Below are 18,391 nucleotides of genomic sequence, written 5' to 3'. Positions count from 1 at the left end.
TCAAGGAAACACCATTTGTGTATGTCAAGGACATCGGAGCAATGATTCTGGACTACCTGGACCGCCACGACCAGTAAGATAATGTATCTTCATATAACTTTTAGAATTTCATGTTGTAAATGGTATATTGTAGAGACAGTTGCACTTACAATAAACCCAAGTCTTGCGTCCACATTTTTTTCTTTTCTCCCACTCCAGGCAAGGTACCCTGACATGGCACAATGGGGTCATCCCAGCCAACGAAATATGGATTAAGGTCGGCGGAGACAAGGGAGGAAACTCATTTAAAATGGATTTCCAAATTGTGAATGTAGCCCATCCCAACTCCATAAAAAACACCGTTGTGTTTTCCTGTTTTGAAGCCACCGACTCGATGGCCAACATACGGAGAGCACTTCCCCCAATATTTGAGCAGCTTTCAGTGCTGTCCACACTGAAGTGGCGGTAAGTCTTTTCAGGTCTCTAATCCCTATTCACTTTTTTTCCTGTTTGTTTTTGTTTAGATTGAAAGACAACACAAGCAGGAATGATTATAATGTTATTAAAGCAACTCAAACACCATGGTATTTATGACAAAATTGATTCAAATGTTTTATTTCAGTGGAAGGTCCCTACGTGTGTTCCTCTTTGGGGATTACGAACTACTGAACAAGGTGTATGGAATCTGTGGGTGTAATGGTAAGGTTTTTAACTCACCTGATTTGTTCTTCCTTTCTTCTTGTTCAGCAAGAACAGCCTTTATGTTTTGATAGAAGGTTGTTGGTGACCCATCTCATGCACAACCTAAAAATGGGGGGAGGGGGGAATTTTTATTTAAAGCTTAGGATAAAGTTATTAATGGCTAGACCAGACCCTGTGTGTAGTCATACTGTGCTTAGTTTTTGCCTTATTCACTCCTTTGAAAACACAAACTGAAAAAACAAGTTTTAGCTTAAAAAAGAATTTAATGCCAACAACAATTTTGTTTCTGCCTTTCAGCTCGTTACTGCTGCGTTTACTGTTTGGCAAGCAAGAAGACAATGCAATTGCCAATCGCAGAGCGAGGCCCATGCTTGCCTCGTAACCTCCAAAACATCAGAGAGCATCACCAGCTATTCCTGGAGGATGGAGCACGACCATCACGGGCCAAAGATGTTTCATACAGCATTGTGAATCCCTCCTTAATACCCATTGAGACTGACCATGTAAGTGAATTAATGCTGCTAATATAAATACATGTACATGTGAGCCATGTGTTAAGTAGCCATGTTAGTCACTCAGATACAATTACAATATGTAATAAAGTTAACCCGCCTATGTAAAAATAGCATGTACATAAAAGTGCTACGAAACAAATCTAAACACATGTACATGTATGCATGTAAATGACATAAACACCAAACCAGTTTTAACTCTTTCTGTTTCAGGTCATAATCCCTACCTTGCATATTTCTCTGGGCGTGTACAAAAAGCTGTTCGATCTGCTTGAGAGGGCCTGCCATGATCTCGATGTCAAGTTGTTCCAGCTACGGGTCACATCTCAAGATCATGAAGAAGGAACCAACTTTGATGACCAGATAGCTGCAGAAATACAAAGGCAGAACAAGATTCAGCAAGATCTTACTGAAAAGCGGTCCGCTCTGGAACAAGCCGAGGAAGAACTCCCCCTCTATGCCCTGAGGAACAACTGTGACAAGATGGATGAAGCTTTCCGTGATACAGCTACATCTGTTTTTAAACTGCGAGCAGACATCAGAGACTTGGTAATTACAACAAATTTTTTCAGCAGTCCTATGACAATCATTTTAGTTCCTGTGCATGATTTAAAATATAATACTTCATAAAAATGCACTTTTTGGCTACCAACATTTCAGGAACAAGACGCTCTGTCAGCGAAGCTTACCTACGCAACTGGTCCCATTGCTAGTGCCCTTGACAGAGTCCTCCATGACCACAAAGTTCAGCGACAAGCGTACCATGGGAAAGCTTTCGTGGGTAACCATGTCAACAAATGCTGTGAGGTAAGAGTAACAATACATGCATTAAAACAAATTTAGATCAAGGAACAAAAAATTACATGGCTAAAAAGTATTTTCTCACGTTGCAGCCAAAGCTAATTGACGCCCTCACTAAAGTCCCCCGGAAGAGCTTGAAAGACAGCTGACAGACGATATGTCCCTTGCTGCTCAAGAACGACTCAGACGGCAGGCGTTTCAACACCGTGCAAATTTTAGAGAAGTTTTTCTGAAATTTGCAGATGTCCATAAGGGCATTAACCATGCCCTTGCTTTGACTGACGAAGATGTCCTCCGCATAGGTAAGTGCACAAACACACTTCAGCTTAAAAAGAGATGTAAAATGTACACGTATGTATGGGAAAAACACACAGACAATACATGTTGCATTTCATGCCCACAGATGTAAGTATTCGGGAACTCTTGAGGACCTACCGCCAGCTTTTCCCGGAGGAAAGAATCACTCCCAAGCTCCACCTGCTTGAAGACCATGCTGTGGATCAGCTACAACGCTTTCGTGTGGGTCTTGGCTTGCTCAATGAACAAGGCGGAGAGCTCATCCATGCAGAATTCAACAGAATCGGCCGAGTGGTTCAAGGGATGCGGGATGACTTGGACAGGCTCATGGCAGTCATGCGACGACATCATGTCTCGACCTGTCCTGAAGTATTGTGAAGAATTGGAAAAGAAATCATATAACAGAAAAAAAAGTGTCTTTCACCTAAGTAAATAAAACATACATGTACATGTTCATGTTTGGCAACAAGGTGATCACTGCCATACACAAAAGTCACAGATTTTGATGCCTTGTCTTTTCTTGTTGCTAAATTTAGTCACTTCTCAAAGTACTACAAAAAAATGCACGAATTGAAAGCCACCTCTGTTTTTGATCGGTTCACAGAAATTGGATTGAGCAGCGCTGTTTCCCAATTTTCCTGTAGGTGTCACACAGGTTCAATCCTAGGCATGAATAACAATCATGCTACTTATGTATGATAATGTCATGAATGTGTCTAATTGTTTTAATTATATTGGTCATTGGTTTGAGCAACGCCGTTTTCCAATTTGTCCTGTAGGTGTCATACAGGTTCAACCTAGGCATGAGTAACATGAAATGCTCATGCTATAAACCCATTGTATAATGTATGATAATTGTTTATAATTATATCGGTACATGTACAGATGTAATTGGTTTGAGCAGTGCCATTTCCCAATTTTCCTGTAGATGTCATAGTTCAATCCTGCGAATGAATAACATGAAATGTTCGTGCATAATGTACATGTATAATGATGTATATAAATGTTAATAATTATATTGTTGGTGGAGTATTTAAGATTTCCATAAACCATCATGACCGTTCATGTCTGTTCTTTTAAGTTTTATTAATTTATTTGGCTAAATCCGTGCCATGGTGCAGCAAAAGAATTTACAGTAAGGTAGCCTATTCGATGCTAGTAGTAATTAGATAGCTGCTAACAATGTATCGACACTCGACAGACACTTTTTTAAAACACCTCGGTCCTCTTTCTTTGCATCAAGCAGTGAGTGTCAACATGGTCAAGGATAAACTTTGTTTAACGTCCCTTCCAGTTCCAGCATGATCAGATCAGTTTAGCATGTTTAGTAATTATAGTAATATGTGACACTAACTTACGTACAGGACATACATGACATAGGCCTAGGCCTATGTATTATTTAACAATAACATCTGATCCGGTAAAATTCCTGTTTTCATATTTTTCAAACATGTAGGATGTACATATAGGCCTACATGTACGTACACGCACATGTATGTGATCATGTGATGGCATGTGTCACGTCACGACCATCTGACCATATTTTCAAGCATCCATCAATCATGTCAATGGCATGCATGCAAAATTTACACTAAATTACAGACAGTCAAAGCATAGGCCATAGACTCAACAAGCTAGTCACCATTATTATAATGATCATTTCATCATTTCATGAATGAAAATTAAAACTTAATTAACTGAACTTACCTTGAAAAAACATGGCGAAGGCACGCGGCTGCTGAGTTGTCCACAATGCATATGGGTAATAATGCATGTGCACGGCTAGCCCAGGTTGGACGTCGTCTACATTGCATTGCGACTGACGTCCAGGGTATAACGTTTTCATGTCATTGCGAACATTTGATTGAAAGCATTTTCTCACATTTTTACCTTATAGAGGAAGCTCAACTGGCGTCAACATATTCCTTGTATCCCTAATCACTCAAATTCATGGTTGAGAAGTAATGAATATGTCCCAGGAATAAAATATTTAAGGAAATTATCCGCTAATTCGTGCTTCCGATTGTAAACATCTCGAACCGACTGCTCGTGTGAAGGCTTGCGCTTGCGTGCGCGCATGCGCGAAATGCGTAGCAACTGAACGGCTCTCACGCATGCGTATTAGAATTGTGGGCGTATGCAAGTGTGTTCGTCACGCCGTCAGACAAGCACATGCAAATTCAAGTTGCAACTTTCTGAATTTCCTCAAGTGTATCGAGCACTTTGCAATGTCTTCATCTTCGAAATTTTGTGTAAATTGTGAAACGACCACGTTTGAGAAAGCCGAGCGAGGCTATAAGAGGCATTTGGTGAAAGTTTTGTCAAGCCCCGGCACATTCAGAAAAGCGTTCGGCAAGGTCATAACACCAGATGAATGTAAAACACAATTCCTGTGTTCAAAGTGCAAGGAAACATTAGTTTCCCAGACCGTCCCAAAGAAAAAGGGTTCACAGAAAAGAAGCTTTCCGAAAAACAACAACTCCACTTCTGATCCGGCTAAGCGACAAAAGACGAACTTCAAGACAACGGCGAAAAAACTCATTGACGAGTCAAAATACACGCAAGTGCTCAGATGCCTGATAAGGGGAAGCAAAAAAGCACAGAAGGCTATCGGGAAAGTTTGTGTCCAGCAGATTCAACGAGAGGTAATAAAGATTAAAAAATTCGTTATGATTGTTTTCATTTGTGTATTATTGATCTACATTATATTTGTATATGACATAAGCATTTCTGATAAGTGGGTATTACGCTGGACGTTTTATAAACGTGTGATTATGTTTAGAAAAATATTATAATACTGTACCTAATTAATCAAGTGATAGCGAAATTTATGGAAAGCGTGCAACAACGGTGGATAGACATTAACAAATTGGTGTTGTGTAAAATGTTTCAGTTCATCGGGGATATGCCAAGAACATTTTTGGTTGAAGGGACGCATTTACCTATAGTATTCTCCCCCACTGGGCTAAGCCTCTACTCATATGAGCCCTCAAGTGGTATTTGTTCACGTCGTAAGTTCTAAATTGCTCAGCGCCTATACTCGATCCAATCTTCCAATAATTTTCTAAATGAGCTAAGCGGAGTTACCATGTTGAATTCCGACGGGGATAATTATCTTTACACCTCACCGCTCCTCTTTCCCTCACCTTTGCAAAAAGGCAAGAAGGGAATAACTTTTCGGGAATAATTGTTACGACGAAAAAAATGCGGGCAATATTATAAGTATATTGTGGGCCGAAAAATGGAGCAAAGCCCGAAAAAAATTACGGTAACATTCTCTGATCTTTGCCCCCCCTTCCTCGTTCGTCGTAAGAAATCACCGCCTTTAGAGATTTATACTATATGCTAACAGTGCTAAATTTAATGGGTATTTATTTTGTCACACTATACTATACAAAACAAAATGCCCGCTGAGTTGTTGCACAATTCCGTTCAATTTTCAGGCTCGGGAAGTCAGTCAAAAGAAGAAAGGACTTGACGCAGATGCCGGTATCTTCGGTGGAAAGCTCACACTGGAACGATTACAAAAGTTCGCGTGGAAGGACCTCATTAAAGAGGCAAATTCCAAGATGCCTCTACTAGTGGCAATGATACAGGCCTCCTTACCAGCCAAATTGAAAAGGTAACGAAGATTACAGTGAACACTGTATGAGCTCTTTCCGAACTTTCTGACGTGCATGCATGCAGTATTTTATTGCGATCGTAATGAATTTCCGAAATGTTACACATTCGACACTACCCAATAACGTATTATTTTCTGCCAGAATGAACCAATGCATGCATTGTGGGAATAGACAGTTCGAATTTGTTTTCCCCGGAAATTTACCCATGATTATACTAAAAATTATGCCAATGCATTGTGGTCTTAAATGCTTTTCACACTAAAATATATTATTATACAGGGCCGGACACAACATCATAGAGAAGCGTCTGGGCACTATTCTGTCGATCATCTTTTTCACACGAGCGCCACGGAAATACAACTTCGTCCAGGCTACCTTGAGTGTTGAATTGTGGAGGCAAGGCTGTACCCATAAATTGTTCCAAACGCTCAACCGTCTAGGGATAACACAGGGCCTCCAGACTGCTCGTGCACACGTCGATAACATCGCCGCTGACCATGACAACTGTCTGGTCCAGTGGAAAACATCAGTTGAGGTATAACTATGTGAATCTATGTACAATGCACAGAAGGCTCTGTTGAATTACCACCCTGTGTATTACAGTACGGACAATAACTAATTATATATGAGATTAAATGCGCAGGACAATAACTAATTATATATGAGATAAAATGCGCAGGACAATAACTAATTATATATGAGATAAAATGCGCAGGACAATAACTAATTATATATGAGATTAAATGTGCAATACTGTATACTATAAAAAAAAAACTATAGGCCTTTACGTTTTTTCTTTAGTCTAGCGATAATCGCAACCACAAAAAAGCAGTACGGAGAGTGTCGCAAACAGGAGATGAAGGTTACGGCGTATGTTGGGACAATGTCCAAATTAATCCCCACTGTAAACATCAAGGCAAAGACAAGAAAGCCGAATTTCTGCTCTGGGCTCTGTCATTTGCTTGCAACAACCGAGTGCCGACACTCCATCTGATGGACACAACTACCATCCCTGCTTGTCAGCTGATCCCATGCATCATTCCACAACATCACGACTACGCAGAGTTGAAGAACCTGATGGTCTATCTCACAATGAAAATTCTCATGCAGCATCTCCCCGTCATGGACCCAATGAAGAGACACGTCCCCCGACGCAAACACCAGTACTCCACTGAAATGTGCAACAAGAGTGAAGTGGTAAATAACTCTTTTATCTTTATTTCGGGGGAAAAACAATCCAAAATAACACAGACTATAATGTATTGTTAAATTGTGCGAAAAAACAATGCATAAAATAATATTGGCATCGTTTGAATAGATAAAAACATTGAAATAAACAATGTCATGTTTACTACGTGAAATACAGACCAAAATGCACAGACAAATAACTGACACTACTCAAAATCAGGTCAATCTTGGAGTTCTGGAAGCCAATCCGGCATCAACTGCTGGCGTGATCCAGATAATGCAACATCTACATGCGTACGTGCCGGAACCCAATGGTCAGGTCCTCCCCATCCTATGTAGCGGAGACGGACTCAGCGTGGAGAGAATGGTACATGCAAAGAGGGCAAGAGTGAACGGGGAAAGTAAAATGCATCGACTACAAGGTCTCGTAGAAACACCACAGGAGTTCCACAAGGAAATACTGTTGCTACAGGTAATGTTTGTCGATAGATTTCTCGTAATTTCATGTATTCAGGCAGAAATTGTGTAAAAAGTTGATGATGTCTACGGGCTCGTTAGACATGGCACCGCGAAAAATAATTGTTAAAATGAATCGCTATATTATATAATCATTCCAACATCTAACCAAAAAAATAGGTCAGCGATAAGCGATCAATTCATTTCAATATTTAAATTGTAATATTGAGATAGTCAAAATAATTTAAATGAAGTTAAAAACTACTTTCTTCACACCTATTTTAGGACACAGTGAACATGCTGTACAGTGGCAGCAGTATTGCTTCCAGAGGGAGCCTCGCACACATGAAGGTGTTTTACAATCACCGATCGATGAGCACTGATGTGAAACAGAACGTGCAACATGCATGGGATTTAATAGAGGTATGTGTACAATGCTTATCAGCAGCTTCTTCTCACTACATCTTGGCTTCCATTCCCCTTATCTATCCTTTTGTTTTTTCCTCTTAAGTTTACAACAGAAGCATATGTTACCATGTTCGCCAAGACAATCCTCAACCTTGATACCATATCTGACGTGCCTGCAAATTTCCCGTCTACGGGGAGAATGGAAGAAAAGGTTGAGTATCTAAGGAGGTTGGCAGAACAAATAGTGGACTTCTGCTGGTTGGCACCTAAAAAGGAAGACATCCGAAAGGTCAATGCCAGCGCAAAGTCATCGGCAATTTCCCCAGAAGAGTCTTATGGATTTTGTTGTTGTGATGAAGGTGAGTAATAGCAATTACAAGTGTTTCCAAATTATAAAACCAGCGCTCCCGCCGACCCAATCAAAACAATGACTATGATGGTGATGATGACGAAAGACATCAATCGTATTTAGAAACAAATTATAAAATTTATACAAAAAACCTTGACGATATGTGGCTACCCACATATCATCATCATCATCATCAATTCACAATGGATTTTTTTAATATTGAAATAACGTTTTCCATCGTGCACAGAAAAAGAGGAACCCATGATTCAATGCTGCAGCTACCAATGTCCCTTCAGTTGGTACCACCTCGCATGTGTTGGTCTTGACGAAGCACCCACCGACGATTGGTTTTGCTGTGACGATTGTGAAGTCGATGGCACATACATATATTGTAGGTGCCACAAGAGAAAGGGCGGCGAAATGATTCAATGCGCTTTGAAGGACGCCTGTCGCAATCAGGAGTGGTATCACAAATCGTGTTTATCTGACAACACATTTCCGGGTAATGTATGACTCTTTTATATGAGGATATAATTTCTAGGCCACAATATGGCCGATGATAAACTTGAACTTTACATTCTTTTTTTTTTATATTTTATTTTATTATTTATACGTATTATTAAAAATCCAATAATATTATCATAATATAAGTATCTAAATACCAAATTAATAGAGATTTGCTTTTCCTGCATGTGTTCGTATAGAGGTATGGTACTGTTGCGACGAGTGTGCACTGGAGACAGAACATGATGACTATGTATTAAATTATACGAAGGCCCTGATGTGGCGTGGGTTGAACCATTTGGCAAGGAGGTTTGCTGTAAGACACGGGGAAGGAGAAACAATGAAGTCTCACTGGAAGATGGATCTACTAGAATTCTGGTCTTCTCGGCATCATAAGTACTTGAACATCGCACAACAGTTTTTGACAGGTCTGTTGCATCCTTGCTTCATTTGCAATATTATATCCACCGTGCATGTTACAAAATGCTGTATAGTATCCCGTCATTTGAAAAAGTCACCATGTGGTATCTTAAAACGTGTGTCGAATCATCGGGTGCATATTGTGAATTGAAATTCATGGGTATTTCATTTTATCTTATGTTTTATTTATAGGTGTCAGTGGCTTTTTGTCAGAGCGGCTTCGTCATGACATGACATGGAATCGGGTAGCCAACGTACACGGCAAGGAAGGGGCAAATATCGGCATGGATCTTCTGAACGAATTTCTTAATAACGAGTTCAAAGGTATCGACATACAATGATGATGTTCTTGACCCTGAACAGATCTTCTCTAGGATCAATGTGTTATCTGTAACTGACCTTAATTGTATTCATGTAACAATAATATGATTTGTATATCTTTTAAAGACATGCTGCTACGATCTCGAGGACGATATACCCCCAAGCAGGTCCAACGCTGTGCCCAAATGAGTGGCGCTTTCGGAAAGCAAATCGACAGGCTGATTACGGACGGGGGGCTTGGTGATTTAGTTCAGGGCAACGGTTCAAAGACACGCCACGCCAATAAGAAAGATGTCCTGGATTTTGTCAAAGAATTCCAAAAAGACCTCCTGTTCGTCTACCACCCAGGCCGTTATCATCGCGGATTTGAAGAATATGCCTACAGCACGGGTATAAAATCACCGGATCTGCTCGGGAGAAAGCTTCGCAAAACCGCAGAAGTTATGGACATGTGGAAAAATATAACCGACTAAAGGTAAACTAGTAATTGTGATCTCTCTACGCTTAGCATGGAAATTAAATGTGTTTTTCATTATATAGCACTGAAATTGAGCCGCACTTATAATGTCACTCCAGAGAGTGCACTGAAACAAACTACAGTTATCTCCGTTATCAAATGAACAACAGACAACACAAGAGATTGGATACTGCTTATTTACATTCATTTATTGGGTGATCTCCTCTTTGCATTTTTCTCTTCTCGTTTCTTTTTCTGATCAACACAGATTACTCCTCGCACCCATTGCAACATTGTTGGCAGCTCCCCCTGACAAGTTTCTGCATGCCAGAGACGTATAGATGTTGCAGGATAACTGCCCTCACGCACTGGTTTGATGTTACAGATGCACAGACCTCCATCATGCTATGGTCAACCATCCGTTTGTTGACAGACCGCGGATAAAGATAAAGGTAGCTATGCCCCTGCCGTCCGTCTCGTGCACAACGGCCAACTTCCTGCCAGTAGCTCAGTACATCTCGAGAGGGGCCCCAGTGGATGACGAAGTCTACGTCATTGATTTGAACCCCCATCCCAAATGCCATTGTAGCTACCACACATCGAAGGGGAGATGACGACTTGGCGAAGGACGATACAATCCGTTTTTGGCTCTCTTGGTCTGTGCTGCCGTGGTACATTTCCACAATTCTGTTGTGGACGGTGCGATCTGAGCCTGCCCAGGCCATCTCATTCAGGCTGCTCATGAGCCACGCATAAATGTTTGCGACTTCGTTTACTTGCCTACAAAGAAAATACACAGTAGATCATTATAATACCCCAGAGGAATGATTAAAAAAGTGAATCAAGATATAAAACCATATGAGGTGTTGAAATGTTACCTTGAATAAATGATTGCCTTCGGCGCCTCTTTCCCCTTTAACAGGTCAGCGTACCACTTAAGCTGCTCTGCAAAGTTTGCATTGTCAACCCGTTCAGCATGAATTTTGATGTTGGGCCTGACAAATAAAAAAACATCACAATTTTTGAATGCACGAACAAATTCATGTTACGGCCGGATAATATTTCGATGCGGCTGCAACGACATTTTTATGAAATTTCGTGACGTAAAATTCGTTTGCCATCTCCGTTCGCGTGAAGTGTGAACCGGTCTTTAAGGAGAGGAATTTTGTACAATTTCATCTTTAATTCGTTTCATGCTTTATTACTCACCTGTCAGGCAGCACGGCTATGATTTCAAAAGACGATACTTCAAGATTTAAAGTGTGTATGATGTCTTCAACCATGCTTTGAGTTGCAGTCGCAGTTAGGCACACGACGGGTTGTTGGGACAGAATTGATCGGATGGTTGAAATGTTTTTGTATCCATCTCGAAAAGTCCCCCTGATAAAATAATGGGAAAAGTTGGTCATGCATTTAAAAAAATTAAACAAAAGACGGACAAACTATCGACTTCGTTTCCACAGATTTAGACGCATATGAGTTGTGAAAAATGCTCCTTGCAAGTATGGTCACTTTCATTTGTATGGGATGACCGCTCAACTTCAACATCTCTCGTCGAAGGCAAATTGGAAAAGATCGACCATCTATCTCATCAATTACGGTCCCCTCAAACTCTAAAGTGGAATCGTGAATTCGGACCAGACTTAAACTTGTTTATGGACGCTTCACCCGTCCCGCTTCCAGAATAGTATATAGAGTAAATAGTTATAATTTTCATAAAATCTTCTCAACCCACTCTGTCTGCAAGGGGTTATAAGCCAGTGGGAGCGGAAAAGTGGGGCTCCTTAAGGCCTTTTTTCTTGTCCTTTTATTTATGTCAGGATGCATTTTTGTGTGGTCTTTAGTTGTTTTAAATAATACCGAAGAAAGGATAATAAATGACAACGCAATTTCAAGTATCCTACCACTTTGTCATGCAGTGTGCTTCGTCTATAACTACGGCAGTAAGGCGGTTTGCCCATCTTTTGGCGGCAGACCACCACTTGTGTCGCAGTATGGCCTCCGGAGAAGAAAATATCAGTTGAAATTTCCCTTCCGTAATTTCTGCAATAAAATATAACAAGATATCAGAAAATCTATACTATACTAATTGTGTACGCTAATTTTTCCCAAAAGGTTTGAGTGGTTTCCCGCTTATTCCGTCAGAGAAAATTGTCTTATGGTCACATTCTGTGTTCAATGTGTTGAACAATCTTCCCACCTTCCTTGGTAGCATCATCAATTTCATCAGCTCGCATTATCGCGGCACACGTGACACCTCGGGAGCTCCACCTTTCTACCTGGTCGAGCATTAGGGACCTCAGTGGTGAAATGACAAGGGTGATGTGCTCTACATCAGTCTCTATCTGGAAAAAAAGAGATGAACGGTTCAGGTTTGCGCGGTCATGTTTTCTGTTTTAATAGTCGTAATAATACCTTCACTTCAAATTCTTCCATCTTAACTTTTCTAAAGAATTTTAGATAATTTTGCTATTAAATGAGGGTGATTTTATAATCATTAATGGGCAAATTTATAAGGATGATTTGTTTTAGGAAACTTCATTTCTTAATAAAGGATAGCACTTTTCATGCAATACCTTTCATTTCAGCAATTCAAATACAATACAAAGTTCTAGTACAGTAATATCGTTGTTACATAATCTCACAGAATGTTTAACTTCATTAATTAATCACGTTTGTTTTGGAAACACGGTTTAAAAATGTCCTCTGTATTTTTTCTCTACAGTTCTGATTTAATTTAAAGATGATAACGTTAGGCTATAAGCATTCACGCAAAAATAGACTCGCACAAATCTGGAACTGACAAATATTTGCTGTCGATAGGTCAAGTTAAAATAATGGTCACAAACATCAAATTTTCAAATATCGACGGCGTGTTTCTGGAAGATGGATATTCTGTATATTGAACATCGCACACAACAGGCACAATTTCTGTTCAGCAATTCAGGTTCACCATGCTGGGAAGGTTATGTTTGAAAAACCTACACTTTGAATGGGAAATAGTTTTTTTCTTGCACGCGCGTACTGTCGGCGTTTTACATTTAATAAAAATAATAGGCCTAATGTCATTTTCTCGGTTGCTCAATTTGTAGTAAATAGAAAACACAAGTATTTAGAAATTGAAAAGCTCATTCTAAAGTGTCTTGATGAGTGTTACTTACTTTGTCCATGATTGATGACAACCATCCGTAGCAATCACTCTTCCCAAATCCAGTGGGCAGAAGGCCGAACACATTTTTTCGCCTTTCTAAGACAGATCTTATGATCTGAATTTGCTCTGGCTTCAGATTGTACGGGACGCCACATTCCGTCATTACATTATTAATCGCCTCCTCCATCTTACAGAAATTCGATCAACTCGAGCAAACAAGTCTTGAGGAAATTCAGAAAGTCGCAACGTAACTTTTGTATGTCTTTTCTGATTCAACACTCACGGCCGGCGTGACGAACACACTTGCATACGCCCACAATTCTAATACGCATGCGTGAGAGCCATTCAGTTGCTACGCATTTCGCGCATGCGCGCACGCAAGCGCAAGCCTTCACACGAGCAGTCGGTTCGAGATGTTTACAGTCGGAAGCACGAATTAGCGGATAATTTCCTTAAATAATTTATTCCTGGAACATATTGATTACTTCTCAACCATGAATTTGAGTGATTAAGGATACAAGGAATATGTAGACGCCAGTTGAGCTTCCTCTTTAAGGTAAAAATGTGAGAAAATGCTTTCAATCAAATGTTCGCAATGACATGAAAACGTTATACCCTGGACTCCGTCGCGTTGTACACAACGGAGGAGTCCACTGGGCTAGTGCACGGCATGGCACTGCACGCGATGTAAATGTACTGTACATGTAGGCCTACATTATACATGTACATTGTACGTAGTGCAGTGCACATGGGCCGTCATCGCGTGGTAGCCTACCCCCATACTTGGATTTTCAGCAGCTTTTTGCCACGCAAATCGCAACGGCCCAGGAAAGCTATGATTTGATAGGTGTTTAGTAAGCCTCGAAGAGTCGACTGGTGATAACATTTTTCATGAATCCACCGGAGTCGAGGAATCATTTGCCCTTTTTGTGAAGGTCGAGGAACGCTAGCGCCAAATTTAACGGTTTTCGTTCGAATCGCTGGTATTTCGCAAGACCACCTAAATTGTTTATTCCCCAAACCACGGACACCAGCCAACTAGTTATGAATAAATCATGAGCTTCTTTTGTTAAATGGCCAATTTACATAATTTATGCTAACCCTAGGAGGTCAGGTGATCACGTTTTTACCCTCCCCGGAATTCAAACACAAGACGCGTCGCCCAAACGCAAACCCGCCCAGTGATTATGACGTCATAATGCATAAATTATCGGCCGTTCACAGATAACCAACAGAGGGCGCACTTTTACAGCGCTGAAACAGCCGTGTATCACCAAAGGATAATAGATGAGATTATGGAAATATCTCAAGACCGGAACTTCATGTAATTCTTTATATTAAACTACAGCAAAATACTAACAAAAATCTACAAAATGCCTAGCAAATATTTAAGTTAAGACATGCACATTCTCTAAGGTAAGTGTAAATATGGAACTGTAGAAATCATGAAAAAAGTGAAAATAATTACCTGAAAAAAAACAAGAAAAGGAAAGACGTTATAAATTGGATATGTCTTCCCTGGTCTCCAGTCAGAATTTGAATGACCTGGGGACCGATACCCGTTGCGCGCAGCGCTTGTAATTGGCAGACGTAATGAATATTAATGAAATGAATAAGCATAGCAATTGATAATAGCTAAGCTAAGGGGGAGGGGATCTTTCATACCTGTGACATATAGAAATAAAAAAAAAAAGATTCGAACGGCTTGACATGAACATGCAGCTTAGTAACCCATTTGGATTTCGTTGGCAAAATAACTACTACAGGTCAAAATATTTCTTTTACCGCCATAACATTATTTCTTTCCATACAAACCTACGGGGGGAAAAAAGGTTCGCAAAACGCAACTTTGCCCTACGCGCTGAAAAAAAAAATGGCGCCGCCCATGGAGAACGCGCTTCTGTACGCGTTGACGATCTAGTCTTTTGTATTCTATATCTATTCAATAACTTTGAATCCTTCGAAAACGCAGTGGATGGACCTGGAATCAGTCTAGGTCTCAGGTCTCTCCCAACTCTTCCTCTCTTGCTGTTGAAGGTGGACTTGTGCACGGAGCCCATATACACGATTGCCTATACTTTGATGCGAGTACATGTACACAAACAAGTCCACCCAGTATGACACTGTCTAGGCACTGTCTTTGGCACTGTCTAGAATATACATAAATTTCAAACAAACTGTGGAAACTCACTGCTAAAATCTTCCAAAACTGGTATATTTTTTCGACATCAACTTCAGAGATGAGGGGAATTGAGAGTAAATGACGTCCAGCGCAAAATCCAGGGCGCTTTTAAGTTGCAGTCGAGATACACGTACACTTGAATGCGTCGTTTGATTTTGCAATAATTATTGATTTTTAATCTCTATGTCATGAGGAAAGAGCGTACAAAACAAAAAGGTTAGAGGGTTCGGTGTAGGTTTGCTCACATCGCCCTCTTTGAATATAAACCGATAACTAGAACTACTTTAAGCCCATATAATGTGCCTTTGTTAACAGCAGTATATTCAGGCCTGGATTTTTTTTTCGTGGGGATTGCAGTCGAGGAGCTACAGCAAAAACCCAACAGCCTCCCCTTAACTGTTTAATTATTACATTTTTTGATGTAAATGGGAATGTTGCCCCATTTGGTAAAACGACACACAAACATTCGTTAGAAAGGTATTATGCGCAACTCGCGGCATATTTATTTACTTCTCTGCCATTCACTCCCCCCTCCCGTGTCGTAGGGAACAGCCCTGATGCGTGTTGGTGTACAGTCACAATCTCATGTCGATTTCAAATGCTGTGATGTACACTTTTGCATCAATTGATTACACCGTTGACTTTGGACTCAAACACACTCGAGTTGTTAAACCAAATAACTGATACTAACAAGAATTCCATAGTCCGTAGTGTGTACGATTTGCATATAGGCTGCAATGTAAACGGTGAAACGAGCAAGGCGAAAGGTTGCTTTATTGCGCTAGCTCCATGCCCTAGACGCAGGTGCCAGCAATTAAACGTTTGCACTCATCTCTGATAAATTTGCTTAACCTATGAACAGATAACATAGGCAGGATAAAGCGCCTGTGCATTGAGGGAGTTAGCATAACACAACACACTTCAAAGATGCATTCAATCTGTATATAGTCCTACAGTGAAAAATGCAGCCAGCTTCTGCAAAGAGGAGGTTACCCATAGAGCTATATTAAATTACTAGAGCGCTAACTTGTCATTCTGCGCGTGGAGACGCTTTGAAGCCGTCCTGGGCGCAGACATTTTGAATTCACGTGCGTGTTTGTAGAACATAATGAAATTAGATGGATTGAATTTTAAAAGTGTACTCTACATGCAACGCGCAAGTAGAACTTACGCAAACAACGCAAACAAATCTGACGTCAAAAAGCATCTGCAGCGAATACGCGCACGCGTTGCGCTGTTAGCGTAGAGCAAAATGACCCGCTCATTTGCTGATCGTGCGTTTCGGTTTTGGGCGTATTGGCTTCGATGACGCACCGGTATGGAAAACAAACGCAGATAGGCAAATAACCGTACAAAAGCCGTACAAAATGTCTAGGTCTCCATAGGTTTGTGCACAAACATGGGGTTTGTGCACAAACATGGATGCGCCCATCAGGCATTACTTTGTACACGAAGTTAGCGCTCTAGTAATTTAATATAGCTCTATGAGGTTATTCTAGGACTTCGAACTTGGGTTCGCTAGGGCAACGTTAGTTCAGTTTGAACCACGCCCGCTGGCCATGAAATAGCATTAGAACAATTGGAGCGGGAAGGTAACACAACTGTGAGTTTTTATCCAATGTGTTTATCCCATAATATAGTAATCTGTGGTGAGCGCGCGCATAAGACGATTTGCACATTAAGAAGTCTTGCCTTATATATTTCTTGCGCGAACAAGTACCTCACGTCAAAGGAGCTCTCAAAATTGGTAAAAACGTGCCCTCTTTTGTTGGGGCGCGGGGCCCATAGTTGGGACTACCCGACCTGTGCAACTGCTACGAACTAGACAGTACCAGCCTTGTGAGTGCGAAGACTTTGTGTTGTGCGTTGATAAAAGGGTGGGTATTATTTCACTTTTTCACTTTTTAATGTTCTGCCCCCTTCAAAATATGTAGTGGCCTACCAGAAACAACAATCAAACTGTAAAACAAAAATTAGAAAAGCCCAACCCTTATACATGCCGCCAAAAAGTTGGCTCGTTGAACTGACATGTTCTTGTAATTAATAGATTGCAACAATATTGCAAGGTAAATTGTAAGGTACCAGACTATAAATATTAAAAACCATTTGCGCCACACAGGAGATCAGCTGTTCATAGTTTGTGGACATAGTTGGCGGTTTTAAGTCATTAAAAGCAATATATTTTGCAGTTTAATGATTACTTAAACAAGTTAATTTCCTTTTTAGTAGCCATTTCTTGCAACATGATTGTGAAAAAATTGTGATTTGGTCTATAGTTAGGTGATTGTTTTTCCACTCACTTTCCCTGAGAATAGGACTGCCATCCTAATTTGAAACTTGTTTTATGGACCTTTTCGTTGTTTGTCTGGAGCTATTATCAATAATAACGCAACGTAAACATCTTTTTTTTATTGTGATATCACCTTTCGGTACAAGGTGATTAATTTCCAACGTAATGATGCTAATTAAGTTTACAATTTGTGACCTCCACTTACTTTGCCAATGTTGAAATATGCCTTGCAGTAAACTTCATGGATAATTTGTTTTGTAATTAATATGAGGTGGGTTAAAAACATTGGTATTAATTATATTTAGTGCTTCATCAGCCCAAGTCAACATTGTTGAAGCTACATGTACTAACTGTCGATCTTATTGAGCGAAGATAGCCAGGTTCTTCCGAGAATACTCTGGTGTAACAATTTCACAACACCTGATGTAATGTGCAGTGGAATTCTGCACAGGATGAATTCGAGGATAAACTATAAGCCATGGGATGACCATTCACTTCATCAGACCAGGTAGATAAGTATATGAGTGTATGGAAGACTAAGCCCAAGACTAGGCAAATCTGACGCTATATTTGGGTAATATAACCACAAAAGCAGATGCCACGATGGATGATTTTCAACAGAGCCGGCCATGGACATCTCTTAAATAAGTAGTCCGATGCATTTAGCATGAGTCATGCCCGCAATGACTTTTAAGTTAATAGACATTTAATAGTCTCTGCTTTTCCCTTTCAGTTCAGCATATGAACATGT

The 18,391-nt window shown here is 40.3% G+C and overlaps 4 protein-coding genes across 4 annotated transcripts; 3 read left to right on the top strand and 1 right to left on the bottom strand.

Moving 5' to 3' along the window:
* The first annotated feature begins 142 nt into the window (after positions 1–142).
* LOC119725985 lies at positions 143–2,143 on the top strand. The gene is made up of 6 exons (XM_038197605.1): positions 143–444; positions 602–678; positions 979–1,184; positions 1,407–1,742; positions 1,854–2,000; positions 2,087–2,143. Exons 1-6 carry the CDS (start codon positions 290–292, stop codon positions 2,141–2,143), a joined length of 978 nt encoding a protein of 325 aa, XP_038053533.1. The 5' UTR covers positions 143–289.
* An 8-nt stretch (positions 2,144–2,151) lies between these two features.
* Positions 2,152–2,669, top strand: LOC119725984. Its single transcript, XM_038197604.1, has 2 exons — positions 2,152–2,296; positions 2,398–2,669. Exons 1-2 carry the CDS (start codon positions 2,152–2,154, stop codon positions 2,667–2,669), a joined length of 417 nt encoding a protein of 138 aa, XP_038053532.1.
* A 2,901-nt stretch (positions 2,670–5,570) lies between these two features.
* On the top strand, positions 5,571–10,376 carry LOC119725256. The gene is made up of 11 exons (XM_038196595.1): positions 5,571–5,913; positions 6,194–6,449; positions 6,716–7,111; positions 7,323–7,574; positions 7,844–7,981; positions 8,070–8,325; positions 8,563–8,817; positions 9,020–9,247; positions 9,432–9,563; positions 9,687–10,035; positions 10,286–10,376. The coding sequence occupies exons 1-10, from the start codon at positions 5,861–5,863 to the stop codon at positions 10,031–10,033; spliced, it is 2,313 nt and encodes a 770-aa protein (XP_038052523.1). The 5' UTR covers positions 5,571–5,860; the 3' UTR covers positions 10,034–10,035; positions 10,286–10,376.
* Positions 10,029–13,827, bottom strand: LOC119725257 (Werner syndrome ATP-dependent helicase-like). The gene is made up of 6 exons (XM_038196597.1): positions 13,179–13,827; positions 12,218–12,362; positions 11,922–12,060; positions 11,227–11,397; positions 10,896–11,012; positions 10,029–10,797 (listed from the first exon to the last, which is right to left on the bottom strand). Exons 1-6 carry the CDS (start codon positions 13,353–13,355, stop codon positions 10,287–10,289), a joined length of 1,260 nt encoding a protein of 419 aa, XP_038052525.1. The 5' UTR covers positions 13,356–13,827; the 3' UTR covers positions 10,029–10,286.
* Between the last annotated feature and the right edge of the window lie 4,564 nt (positions 13,828–18,391).

This window comes from Patiria miniata, unplaced genomic scaffold, assembly GCF_015706575.1.
Source record: "Patiria miniata isolate m_02_andy unplaced genomic scaffold, ASM1570657v1 HiC_scaffold_19, whole genome shotgun sequence".
Classification (NCBI taxonomy): domain Eukaryota; kingdom Metazoa; phylum Echinodermata; class Asteroidea; order Valvatida; family Asterinidae; genus Patiria; species Patiria miniata.
This window is presented reverse-complemented; position numbering and strand designations above follow the sequence as displayed.

Excerpts from the sequence above, each read along its gene's own strand:
- LOC119725985 (XM_038197605.1), top strand. The coding sequence starts at position 290 with ATGGATTTCCAAATTGTGAATGTAGCCCATCCCAACTCCATAAAAAAC. Across the intron at positions 679-978 it reads TGGAATCTGTGGGTGTAATG|CTCGTTACTGCTGCGTTTAC; the intron begins GTAAGGTTTTTA and ends TCTGCCTTTCAG. Across the intron at positions 2,001-2,086 it reads ATGTCAACAAATGCTGTGAG|CCAAAGCTAATTGACGCCCT; the intron begins GTAAGAGTAACA and ends CTCACGTTGCAG.
- LOC119725256 (XM_038196595.1), top strand. The coding sequence starts at position 5,861 with ATGCCTCTACTAGTGGCAATGATACAGGCCTCCTTACCAGCCAAATTG. Across the intron at positions 7,982-8,069 it reads ATGCATGGGATTTAATAGAG|TTTACAACAGAAGCATATGT; the intron begins GTATGTGTACAA and ends TTTCCTCTTAAG. Across the intron at positions 8,818-9,019 it reads ATCTGACAACACATTTCCGG|AGGTATGGTACTGTTGCGAC; the intron begins GTAATGTATGAC and ends GTGTTCGTATAG.
- LOC119725257 (XM_038196597.1), bottom strand. The coding sequence starts at position 13,355 with ATGGAGGAGGCGATTAATAATGTAATGACGGAATGTGGCGTCCCGTAC. Across the intron at positions 12,061-12,217 it reads TGATGATGCTACCAAGGAAG|AAATTACGGAAGGGAAATTT; the intron begins GTGGGAAGATTG and ends ATTTTATTGCAG. Across the intron at positions 11,013-11,226 it reads ATAGCCGTGCTGCCTGACAG|GCCCAACATCAAAATTCATG; the intron begins GTGAGTAATAAA and ends TTTATTTGTCAG.
- LOC119725984 (XM_038197604.1), top strand. The coding sequence starts at position 2,152 with ATGTCCCTTGCTGCTCAAGAACGACTCAGACGGCAGGCGTTTCAACAC. Across the intron at positions 2,297-2,397 it reads CGAAGATGTCCTCCGCATAG|ATGTAAGTATTCGGGAACTC; the intron begins GTAAGTGCACAA and ends TCATGCCCACAG.